The sequence below is a fragment of the Papaver somniferum genome, chromosome 1 (genome assembly GCF_003573695.1).
Source record: "Papaver somniferum cultivar HN1 chromosome 1, ASM357369v1, whole genome shotgun sequence".
Lineage (NCBI taxonomy): Eukaryota > Viridiplantae > Streptophyta > Magnoliopsida > Ranunculales > Papaveraceae > Papaver > Papaver somniferum.
This window is the reverse complement of record NC_039358.1, coordinates 223456140-223469634: the sequence shown is the minus strand read 5'-3', so window position 1 is coordinate 223469634 and position 13495 is coordinate 223456140. Positions and strand designations below refer to the sequence as shown.

At 36.7% G+C, this 13495-nt stretch overlaps 1 protein-coding gene and 1 pseudogene across 1 annotated transcript; both read right to left on the bottom strand.

Annotated features, from left to right (window-relative positions):
• Window positions 1–1415: 1415 nt before the first annotated feature.
• LOC113361297 lies at window positions 1416–3119 on the bottom strand (annotated as a pseudogene).
• Window positions 3120–6019: 2900 nt separating this feature from the next.
• On the bottom strand, window positions 6020–10148 carry LOC113361290. Its single transcript, XM_026604583.1, has 6 exons — window positions 10113–10148; window positions 9807–9902; window positions 8219–8909; window positions 6815–7975; window positions 6601–6722; window positions 6020–6448 (listed from the first exon to the last, which is right to left on the bottom strand). The coding sequence occupies exons 1-6, from the start codon at window positions 10146–10148 to the stop codon at window positions 6020–6022; spliced, it is 2535 nt and encodes an 844-aa protein (XP_026460368.1).
• Between the last annotated feature and the right edge of the window lie 3347 nt (window positions 10149–13495).

Here is a 13495-nt window from a genome sequence, read left to right as displayed (position 1 = left end):
AGCGAAAAAAATGCTCAATGATTACAAGAAGGTTACAGAGTTCCCACCTGTTTTGTTGACAAGACATGCCTACCTCGAGATCCACTATCCACTGGTTCATCCCTTGAATCGATCGTTGTTAATAAAGACTAAATGTTAATCACACAAGCACTCTAAGAGATTAGCCAAAAGGCTCATGACATAATATCATACAAATTTCTAGATATAGGCTAAATGAATTACCTAAGTGCATTTACGGTTCTACACCTTTTCATTCTCTATCTTTAGCATAGTTAAGGTTTACTAATTCAATTGAATTGGTTTTATCGTTCATTTGGTAAGTCTAATGAGATATCTACAACTTGTAGAAGGAACCAAATGTTATTTCGGACCATAAAGGGTTCAAATTATCAGAATAGGAAAACTGTGCCTAAGCCCAAGTCCACCAACCAAGCACATTAACTTAAGGTTCAGGCCATCTGAGTCAACTAACGGTCAATGGGTTCAATTAATGGTCAACGTCCCAAGTCAGGTCATCAGTCAACATGGTCAATGTCAACAAGGTCTAACTAGTTAACTCGGTAAGGTCCACTGAGTTAAGTTCAATTCACCTAAGTCGACTCCGTTGGATAACAGAGTCAGACGAGTTAGGTAGCAGACTAGGATAACTGGTTCAGACTAAACCGATTGCATTCAACTGATCAAAGCCTTTGCATAAGCCACAGATTCTAATGCACAATCATGATGCAACACAAAATAGCACAAGACATGAATGATGCATTTCTAACTTTCCTTGAAAAGGCACAAAACTTATATCTCTTCCTTGACTCAATTCAAACACCATATTGCAAAAAATCCATGAATCGCCACTCTAATGTCACTGCCATTCATACAATTACCATTACATCCACTACACCATTTTAAGGTATTAGCAACATATTATAGATGATGCTAAACAGGGTCGCAACAGGCTTTCACTGTTGCTAAACACGGTGTCGCAATTTTTAGCAACGACATAAGCTGCGAATCTCGGTCAGCAACGACAATTGGCAATGGCGCTTGCCGTTGCTACATTTTTTATTAGCAACAACAGTTTGTTGTTGATAATCTGTTTCTAATTACAGGAATACTCTTATCCGGAACTAGATACTGTTGGTTCCGGTTCTAATTTATTGGTTCTGGTTCTAATTTAGCAACAGAGCGCTTGCTTATTTTTTGCAACCACAAAAAAAGGTCAAGTCTATGTTTATTGACCTAGTCAAAATTCATTACCCCACATTTCCCCCCTGCAATTACCCAGTTCCCCATATCCGACTTCCACAGAGATTTACAAATTAGAAAACTGATACAAATTTAGTTGAGAATCACCACTAGACAATATTATCATAAAAGAAAGGATTCTTCAATTGATACAAATGTAAACAAGTAAACTTATGAATGTTGCGACTGACATACAATATTCGATCTATGATACAAATGTACACAAATAAACTTATGTATGTTGTGACTGACATACAACATTCGATCTATGTTGATGTTTATAAATGGATGGGTAACCTAGTTTCTGTCAACTGACAGAGGCATTGAAAAACATGGAAAGAAAGACTAAATATCACCAGAAGTATCACCAGACTCCGCTTGCTTAATCAATATCCTCAGCAAAGATTCAACTGCTTCTAAAATATCACCAGAGTACTGTTTTTTGACTTAAGCCCAAATACATGCATAATAACCAATTTGATGTTTCAGTACTGATGTCACAAACAAAAGGGGGTGTACCGAAATCCACGAGACAACATATATTGGTAAGGGCAATACCCCCTATTAGGGGCAGCCTTAGAAAATCCAAGTGGATTTTAGCAAGGATGACATACGCACTCAAAACTTTCAAAACTTGTAAAAGAATGTAAATGAGGATTGAGAAAATAAAAAGTGGATATTCTTGGAGAGTCGCAACTAATCCTGGTAGTGAAAAATATATCACAGGTACCAATCTGATTGTTAAGTAAAGTGACATTACCTTTAATAGCTACCTCGCGGAAATTAGTTTTGGTGTTCGAGTAGAGTCTCTTCCAATCATCCAATATCATCTTACTAGGGGGAGCGAATCGAGAGAATTTTTGCCTTGGGCTTTGGTGCCTCATCCTGCTCAGGGACTTCTTCTGCTTTAGGCTTGCTAAGCTCCTTCTTTGGTTCACTTTTTGCCTTGGGCTTCGCAGCTTCTTTAGGCTGAGCAGCAACCTTTGCAGACGGAACTGGTGGAATAGATTCTGCCTGCTTTACCTCACCCAACAGTTTCACGACATTAGGTTGGTTAACCATGGTTCAGAAGTATCTTTCAACATGGGGGAAGTCCTTGGTAAAGTTTTTGGTCAACATAACACTCCAGCCCATAGAAAAATTTCATGTCATGATTATGCCAGCAAGTGTGACACAGTGTCCGACCAGATCAGTATTTGAAGCAAGATACGAGTCCAGAGCAGCTAATGCTCTCTTTAGGCCAGCGATGGCAGCTTCCTTAAGCTTGTAACAGGAATGAATTTGCAAATAAGTTAATCCGGACGGAACAAACAAGATGTAACTGAAAAAAAAAAGGAAAAACACAAAACAAATTTCAACCAACCTGTGGCACAAATGGCATATAACCCAATCATGGATACATCCTGCGCGACAAATTAGAATCGACCTCCAAAGGCGAAAAATACAATAAACTGAATTAATAGCATATCAAACATCAAAAGGAAACAGAAAAATAAATAAAAGAGAAGAAAGAATAAGCAAGTGAAAAAAAATGTCTTATATATTCAATCAAGGACGAACCAAGGAGAGGGTTGCCTTCCTTCAAGCGAGCAACTGAAGAAAATAAAATAAACTAATAAGTTGCGTACATGTTTGCAAAACAATCATCCCTCAGGTGTTTAAAAAAGAGTGGAGCCTCACCATAACGTGCTATGGCATTACTCTCAAAAACAGGTCCATCTGGAGTTTCAAGAACATGAATCTGCACACGACAAGCAAATACACATAAGGACAATGCACAGTAAAATTATGCTACAGTTTTCTCTCTTAACTACAAGAATTTACCTTACCAGAGAAAGGTCAGCAACAGCATAATCCCGTAGCAACACCACGAACATCATATTACCTCAAAAGCAATTATATACTGAAGATTAATATCCATTTGAACTAAATATGATAAGCATAAGCAAAAGAAGTGTACTTATCAGGGATTGATATTTCCTCGGGTGGCTACTACTTCAATTGACCTGCACTGCAGTCACCTGTGCAAAAAATTACAACAGAACCCAAACCACACACATCCATAAAGAAAAACTGATTATATTAATATTGTCGGTTCACATAGATACATTACGATTCAAAGTTTTTTAAGCATAACTGCTTGAGAGTCTTCCTTATGGACAACTGCATAAGAATATGCCTGGGAGTCTTCCTTATGCACAAATGCATATGAAACCTTTAAATCGAAAGAGAAAGAAGAAATCGAAAACTGAAATCGGAAACAACATATTTCAAATGAAGAGAAGATCAATTATACTAAAAGGATTTCATCCATGTAAAAAGTAGTCAAAGATGTATGCTTTTTTCAACTTAACTCTCAAGTATGATGGCTAATTGAGACGCAATTACAGAAAAATATTACCTACTTCCCTTCTAAATAACTTGAAGTCCAATGGAAGAAACATAAGACTAACAAAGAAAATGGAAACAAGAACTAATTTTAAGGGCTCTCAAATTTTAGAATTATCCATCCATCCATTCATCCGTCTTTGAATGGATAAAGATCAAAGTTATGTGGCAACCAAAGTAAATGAAATTGAAAATGCAAATACCCTGTCACGCCCCAATTTTGTAATCGCCAGACTAGTATATGCTTAATTTTCATTTCATTAAACAACCCAAAGTTTACTGTGCAGATTTTCTACATATATATAACGGGTATAAAACAAGATTATACATTTCTTTGAACAAGCTCTCTACTTGCAAATTAACATAGTAATAGTTTGGTTGTGTCACGAACTCAACACAAAAAGATACCTGAGTTCATAACTTCAGAAAATGCACAAACCCAAAATTTACAGTAGCAAGAAATAATATACGCAACAAAAAATTGGGTCATGGACTGTTGTTGCACAGCCCGCACAGGGTATCCATACCAATCAACCAACAACTTATTTTCCTTCAAAAATAGCACAATCAAGTAAAGCCAAAATGGAAAAAAACGATACTTCTTAATTGAAGAATCAGAATTTGGTACTCTAAAGACTTGTTTTCTTTGCAACATATTTTCCATACAATGCTTCGCACTGCAATTGCAACAAAGTTGTGTCATGTCGAGACCACAAAACTGATTAGGCTAAAAGAAGACATAATATTTATCGACCAATGTAGACAAATAAATCCCACTGATTTCCATCTAAGCAATACGACATAAGCTCGAGAAGGATTATCATTTGATGAATGTATAAGGAGCGAATTTCAATTTAGATATAACTGATGAAATCATGTTCACAGATTTTTCCATGATGACCAAGTAGTTGAAAGATAAAGAGCATTTATCCCTTCCAGATCATTGTTAACTTTCTATCAATGTGATACAATCAAAAGTTCCAGAATGAAGGACTGGTACGTGTTATCTACATAATGATGCAACATATATATTAAACTTTGAGGGAGGGCGCAGGAAATTGATAACTACGTACACCATGGTATACCCGAAGAAGCCAAATCATCATACCATACTCATGATACATTTTCAACTACCAGTTAAAGAAACAACGGAAAACAATCATAATAAGTATCTAAACAAGCACCTTGCACTTATAGAATGACTACAAAGCAAATCTAACTATTACCTTACCCTAAAATCCTTACCTGGCCTTATGATTTTTACCCAAATATTGACCTGAAATTCCCTTAATCATTACAAAGCAAATCTAACTATTACCTTACCCTAAAATCCTTACCTGGCCTTATGATTTTTACCCAAATATTGACCTGAAATTCCCTTAATCATCTTCACCGGTTATCAGCCTCACCCTCTATCCCTATCCTAGGATAAATTGAAAACAGAAGCTACTAACTATAGCTAATTACAATTGCACAGCAGCATCTTAAACGGGAGTTCATTATAGCCTAATATCGAAAAGAAGTACTTGGCATCACTTCAATATCATCGTTCAGAGACCATTTGCATTTCCGAAAGATCCTAAAACTAATTTTAGTTCTAAGAGAAAGCAAGCCGCTAACCAAGCAATTCAAACAGACTCCCAATCTTTTAAGCATTTCGACAAGCAGTTGCGCTTCATTCTTTTGACATACATACCTAGAAACTAAAACTTAAAAGAAATATTCATAACCACCTACTGGGAAATCATCAAGAACTTCAAGAGTTCAGATCTTACCTGAGATAGTTAAAACAACCCGAATTCAATCCAACTTGATATTATTCTCAATAACCAAACAACTTCTCCCACTTTTCTAATTTTTTTTCCTGTCTTCCACCCCCCTCTATCGAATCTAAGTTTTACAGTAAAAGATACCCCGTTTAACCTAAGACCCAAATGAATAATAAAACACAATAGAATCTAAAGAAGATCCAACCAGCAAAGTTTCTAATCAATCCATTACAAAAACCAACTGTATTACTTCACCTTAGTAACCCCTAAAACAACTTAACATAACACAATAATTTAAACTTATACCTTTGACTGAGAGAGTACGTAGTAGACAATGTAGTTAATATCGGATATCGGTTCATCTCGGCCGCGACCGATACACTGGTACGATTTTATATCGGGGATATTATCGTTGAAATATCGGTTCTAAATTTACGGATAAAATATAATAGATACCATCAATTTTATCAAAAAAAACAAAAGAGTAATTTCAATAACTTTAAAGTTCAATACTTAAAAGGATAATTAAACAAGTTTAAAGTTCAAACCGGAAACAAGAGAGTAACTTCACCAACTTTAAAGTTTACAAACTAAAATGGTAACTAAACATAGATAATACAATTTTATTCTAAATAATAGATATCATCATCTTCAGTAGCTCCATTAGCTCCATCAAGTAGTCCATTATCAGTGTCTAACATCAATTGATCAGTATCATAGCCATCATATTCAGAATCGGTTGGGTAAGTAGACTTGCTTCGAGAGCTACACGCACCCCTACTATCAACTGGACGACTTTCTTCGCCAAGAATATCTTGAAAATCATCCAAAGTTACATTATCACCTTCTACAGCCAAGTCATGTAAGTTCTGTGGATCCAACCATTCATCATTTTCATCATGCTCATCAAGAAAAATAGGGTCACGAGCTTTCCCATCATCATTATATTCTGCAATTTCTTTATAACGACGCTGCAATTTTTTGTTATATTGGATAAATACACTATCATTCAATTTTTGTTGTGTTATGCGATTCCGCTTCTTGGTGTGCAACTGAAATAAAAAAAATAAGTAACTAAACTGATTGTTTCATGCATTCCAGTTTGTTGTGATAAGAACATACATTGTTGTTTCATGCATTGTTGAAATTTATGACTTTGCAAAGAACATAATGCAACTGTAAAGATAGAACAAGTAAGACTCACATTTTGAAATGTGCTCCAGTTTCGCTCACATGGGGAAGCAGAAGAAGTAAGACTCAATACCCTGATTGCAAATTTTTGTAGGTTTGGGACATCGATTCCTCCATATGTAATCCACCAATCATCTGTCATAAACATGAACAAAGTAGCTAATCAATACAAACCTATTTAACACAAACGTAACCAAATTTTAAACTTAAAGTACAGGAAAACTTACGAGGTTGATCTTTGTCTCTTCTTTTTTTGCAAGTCTGACTTCCTAGGATTCCATAAGCATCGTTGTACATTCTCAATTCAGTTGTTTCCATCTCAAGTTCATCTTCATTGGTTATAAGCTTTTCCATAGCTGTATGAAGTCCCCTTTTGATTTCTATGTACTTTGGACCATTATCCATCAAATGAGCTGGAATCTTATAGAATATGGAAGGATTTAGATAATAAGCCGCACAATGTAGAGGATGATTAAAGTTATTCTTCCATCTCTTATCAAAAACAACCTTAACTATAACCCAAGTATCATTATCTTCAGCCAAATTCTTCTCAAGTTGATCCCTTGCTATTCTCATTGCCTCATAAAAAGAAGGCATTGTAGGTTTGCGTTCGATATCCACTAATCTTACTACCTTAACTAAAGGCTTTAGCACCCTACAAGAGTAATCGACATCTTCCCAAAATTTGATATTTGTAACAATTTTAAGTGCATTTACTCCCACATTTTCTCTTGCAAACCTAGTTTTTACCCACCTATCATTCACAAACACCATTTGCAGAGGAGTTTTATACTTTTGAAGACTCTCTAGTGTGTAATATTGAGTTGCAAATCTAGTTTTTGTAGACCTATGTAAGTCTGCACCAGTCAACTCCCTCATTAAGCTCAATACTTGAAAATGAGCATAAATATATGTAACTAGTCTCTTACCTAGTATGACGGCTGTCTTGATTCTTGGAAGCTTGGAACCAAGTTCTTCTAGCATCAACTGAACACAATGAGCACCACAAGGAGTCCAAAATATATGTGGGTATTCAAGCATTAGGTCCTTCCCTGCCTTTTTGAAGTTAGAACCATTATCAGTAATGAACTGAACCACATTTTCTGCACCAACATCAGCAATTACCTCCTTTACAAGCTTACGAATGAAATCAGCATCATTGGTTCTATCTGAGGCATCCACATACTTCAAAAATACTGAACCTTTAGGACAATTCACCAAAAAGTTAATAAGATGTCTCTTTTTCCCATCCGTCCAACCATCTGACATGATAGAACATCCAAACCTCTTCCAATGTTCCCTAAAGGTATCAACGAACATCCTCATTTCTTCTAATCGGTCCTTGAAAAGATTGGTACGAATCTGATGGTAAGATGGGGGGGGGATAGCTAACATCAACAAAAAAATAAAATAAAAGTCAGCACATTATGCAATAGTCTGCAATAGTCGGCATATTATGCAATAGTCAACACATTATGCAATTCCATACAACACAGATGTTATGAGATTTCTAAGAAGCATGTTATATCATTCACACATTTAACAAGCAACTAGTTCTGAATAAGCAAGCATCAATCAAGGAACAAGCAAGGAACTAGTTCATCAAGGAAAACAAGGTTTGACAAAAATACCTTTCCCATAATCACCAATTGCAAAGATCATTTCTTTGAAACTTGGGCAACGAACGGTATTAAATGCCACTGAATTCTCAGTCATCCAAGATGATATGCATTTCCATGCAGTCTTTAATAACTTCTCTTTCACTGCACAGTTCCTTTCAGCGGTGACCTTTTGAGTTTTCTTGTGATCTGTCCTCATATATAAATCAATAGGACCTCTTGTATTACTTTGGGTTATTCGCTTTCTCTTCGTCTGATTTTGAACATGTAAATCAACACCACTACCACTGCCAACATTTCCATCAATTTCAACTTCTTGTTCCCCAACATCTGTGTCAACATCAGAGCCTTCATTAGAGTTGAATGTACGCTGGTACACTAAATCAATGTTAGCCCTATGAGCATTTTTGGTCTTCTTTACAGCAAACAACCGATTTACTTTGTTGATAACATAAGTGGTTGCATTCGGACATGGTGAAGTATTCCCTGACTTTCCTACGAGATGCTCCTTAAGCCTTGTGATTCCACCACCACGGATTAATTTGTTACATAACAAACAGGTAATAATATTTGGATTTTCTGGGTCTTTGCGTTCACCCCATTCCCATGCCGGATCCCTAGTTTGCGTAGAAGAAGGCAATAAACCACATATATTGTTTGTGGTGTTTGCATTGGATGCACTAGAAGAATTCATAGCCATAACCTAAAACATAAATAGCTAATAAATCAACCAAAATAAAAAAAAACCAATAATAAAGAAGGTCTATTAATAAGAATGAACCCTCAAAAATAAGTGGGTTTTGAAGATGTTGACGAATTTAATTAATCAAAGCAAAAAAAAAGACAATAATAATCAATAGTCTCTGAGATTTCAAAACCCTAACCTTCAATTAATCAATAGTCTCTGAGATTTTTAGATGAAGAACATCAGCTAATCAAAAGTTCCTTCCTTAGATTGGATTCTCAATGATGATATTCGAAGAACACGACTTGCTGAATCAGGTATTTGAAGAACACGATCTGTTTTTCACTTCATCTCCTCCACAATTCCTTTCTTTTCTCTTCCAAATTTCGACTGAAAACAATCGAATGAAAATTTTACGGATTTAACCTATACCGGAACTGAAAAACCAAGATTACCCTTACACTTTACACAAAATGACCGGTACCGGTTAATTTCGGAAAATATCATTTCGTCCGTATCGGCCGATTTTATCGGGTAAATATCGTATCCCCGATATCCTTCATACCGTACCGTTCTAGACCGGTATCCGAAATTTCGGCGATATATCGGCCGATATTGACTATACTGGTAATAGATAAGGCTGCAAGGGTGGAAAAATAAAGAAGAGGAGTGACCAAACGTTGACTTGGGCGAAAAAAAACGTCAGTGTTCCCGACCACACGCATGCCATGCATGAACACCTCGCAGTTTCTATTCGCAACTAAGAATTTGTTGTCGCTACATTCGAAACAGATTGCGCCCGTTGCGAAAAAATAGCAACAGAGAATCGCAACAGAAATTAAGCAACGGAGCTACTGTTGTTGCTACTCTAGGTTGCTATATCCTTAAAATGGTGTAGTGATCTCTCGTGACTACCTGAGATTGATTAACATTTACAACTTCATCTGCTCTGCCATTTAGAATTAATGCCTGTTCCTTCATGACTGTTTCTTGTGTCAAGAACATCCTCAACTATCCAAACAGCAAGATCAGTTCCACCTTTTTCTCCAGTGCATCAACCAGCAATAACTTGAAAGTCTAACACACAGTTTAATCATCTCTTTAACAATTCAGTTCTAACATCAACAATTACAACAATACAATTTCCTCAATTCAACTTCATAATTCATCTACAACCTACACCTACCATTACCCTTAACAACTCCATAATCCTGCACATACCAAACCAACACCACAAGCAACTTCGGTTCCATCCATCGTACAGAACCATTACTTATATCTCCATCCCATCTTACTTGTACCTAATTCTCAATTGTAAGACTATTCTTCTTACTGAAGTTCACTTGCACCTCCAAGTCCTCACAATCTGTAATTTCAGTCACACCATTCTTTTGAACTGAAATCTCATAATCACCAACTCGGTTTCATCACCATTTCCATTTCCATTTCCATTCCATTTCAATAATACATGTATCCAAAATAACTCAACCTATTCACCTGTAACAACTACAGCAAGCACAGACCCAAACCTATCCAAAATAACTCAACCTATTCCCTTTATGTCATTTCGGACCATAAAGGGTTCAAATTATCAAAATAGGAAAACTGTGCCAAACCCAAGTCCACTAACCAAGCCCATTATCTTAAGGTCCAGGCCATCTGAGTCAACTAACGGTCAATGGGGTTCAACTAATGGTCAACGTCACAAGTCCGGTCACCAGTCAATTCAAAGTCAGTCAACAGGGTCAATGTCAACAAGGTCTAACTAGTTAACTCGGTAAGGTCCACTGAGTTAAGTTCAATTCAACTAAGTCAACTCCGTCGGATAACTGAGTCAGACGAGTCAGGCAGCAGACTAGGATAACTGATTCAGACTAAACAGATTGCATTCAACTGACCAAGGCCTTTGCATAAGCCACAGATTCTAATGCACAATCATGATGCAACACAAAACAGAACAAGACTTGAATGATGCATTTCTAACTTTCCTTGAAAAGGTACAAAACTTATATCTCTTCCTTGACTCAATTCAAACACAATATTGCGAAAACTCCATGAATCGCCACTCTAATGTCACTGCCATTCATACAATCACCATTATATCTCTCGTGAATAACTGAGATTGATTAACATTTACAACTTCATCTGCTCTGCCATTTAGACTTAATGCCTGTTTCTTCATGACTGATTCAACTATCCAAACAGCAAGATCAGTTCCACCTTTTTCTCCAGTGCATCAACCAGCCATAACTTGAAAGTCTAACACACAGTTTAATCATCTCTTTAACAATTCAGTTCTAACATCAACAATTACAACAATACAATTTCCTCAATTCAACTTCATAATTCATCTACAACCTGCACCTACCATTACCCTTAACAACTCCATAATCCTGCACATACCAAACCAACACCACAAGCAACTTCGGTTCCATCCATCGTACAGAACCATTACTTATATCTCCATCCCATCTTACTTGTACCTAATTCTCAATTGTAAGACTATTCTTCTTACTGAAGTTCACTTGCACCTCCAAGTCCTCACAATCTGTAATTTCAGTCACACCATTCTTTTGAACTGAAATCTCATAATCACCAACTCGGTTTCATCACCATTTCCATTTCCATTTCCATTCCATTTCAATAATACATGTATCCAAAATAACTCAACCTATTCACCTGTAACAACTACAGCAAGCACAGACCCAAACCTATCCAAAATAACTCAACCTATTCCCTTTATGTCATTTCGGACCATAAAGGGTTCAAATTATCAAAATAGGAAAACTGTGCCAAACCCAAGTCCACTAACCAAGCCCATTATCTTAAGGTCCAGGCCATCTGAGTCAACTAACGGTCAATGGGGTTCAACTAATGGTCAACGTCACAAGTCCGGTCACCAGTCAATTCAAAGTCAGTCAACAGGGTCAATGTCAACAAGGTCTAACTAGTTAACTCGGTAAGGTCCACTGAGTTAAGTTCAATTCAACTAAGTCAACTCCGTCGGATAACTGAGTCAGACGAGTCAGGCAGCAGACTAGGATAACTGATTCAGACTAAACAGATTGCATTCAACTGACCAAGGCCTTTGCATAAGCCACAGATTCTAATGCACAATCATGATGCAACACAAAACAGAACAAGACTTGAATGATGCATTTCTAACTTTCCTTGAAAAGGTACAAAACTTATATCTCTTCCTTGACTCAATTCAAACACAATATTGCGAAAACTCCATGAATCGCCACTCTAATGTCACTGCCATTCATACAATCACCATTATATCTCTCGTGAATAACTGAGATTGATTAACATTTACAACTTCATCTGCTCTGCCATTTAGACTTAATGCCTGTTTCTTCATGACTGATTCAACTATCCAAACAACAAGATCAGTTCCACCTTTTTCTCCAATGCATCAACCAGCCATAACTTGAAAGTCTAACACACAGTTTAATCATCTCTTTAACAATTCAGTTCTAACATCAACAATTACAACAATACAATTTCCTCAATTCAACTTCATAATTCATCTACAACCTGCACCTACCATTACCCTTAACAACTCCATAATCCTGCACATACCAAAACAACACCACAAGCAACTTCGGTTCCATCCATCGTACAGAACCTTTACTTATATCTCCATCCCATCTTACTTGTACCTAATTCTCAATTGTAAGACTATTCTTCTTACTGAAGTTCACTTGCACCTCCAAGTCCTCACAATCTGTAATTTCAGTCACACCATTCTTTTGAACTGAAATCTCATAATCACCAACTCGGTTTCATCACCATTTCCATTTCCATTTCCATTCCATTTCAATAATACATGTATCCAAAATAACTCAACCTATTCACCTGTAACAACTACAGCAAGCACAGACCCAAACCTATCCAAAATAACTCAACCTATTCCCTTTATGTCATTTCGGACCATAAAGGGTTCAAATTATCAAAATAGGAAAACTGTGCCAAACCCAAGTCCACTAACCAAGCCCATTATCTTAAGGTCCAGGCCATCTGAGTCAACTAACGGTCAATGGGGTTCAACTAATGGTCAACGTCACAAGTCCGGTCACCAGTCAATTCAAAGTCAGTCAACAGGGTCAATGTCAACAAGGTCTAACTAGTTAACTCGGTAAGGTCCACTGAGTTAAGTTCAATTCAACTAAGTCAACTCCGTCGGATAACTGAGTCAGACGAGTCAGGCAGCAGACTAGGATAACTGATTCAGACTAAACAGATTGCATTCAACTGACCAAGGCCTTTGCATAAGCCACAGATTCTAATGCACAATCATGATGCAACACAAAACAGAACAAGACTTGAATGATGCATTTCTAACTTTCCTTGAAAAGGTACAAAACTTATATCTCTTCCTTGACTCAATTCAAACACAATATTGCGAAAACTCCATGAATCGCCACTCTAATGTCACTGCCATTCATACAATCACCATTATATCTCTCGTGAATAACTGAGATTGATTAACATTTACAACTTCATCTGCTCTGCCATTTAGACTTAATGCCTGTTTCTTCATGACTGATTCAACTATCCAAACAACAAGATCAGTTCCACCTTTTTCTCCAATGCATCAA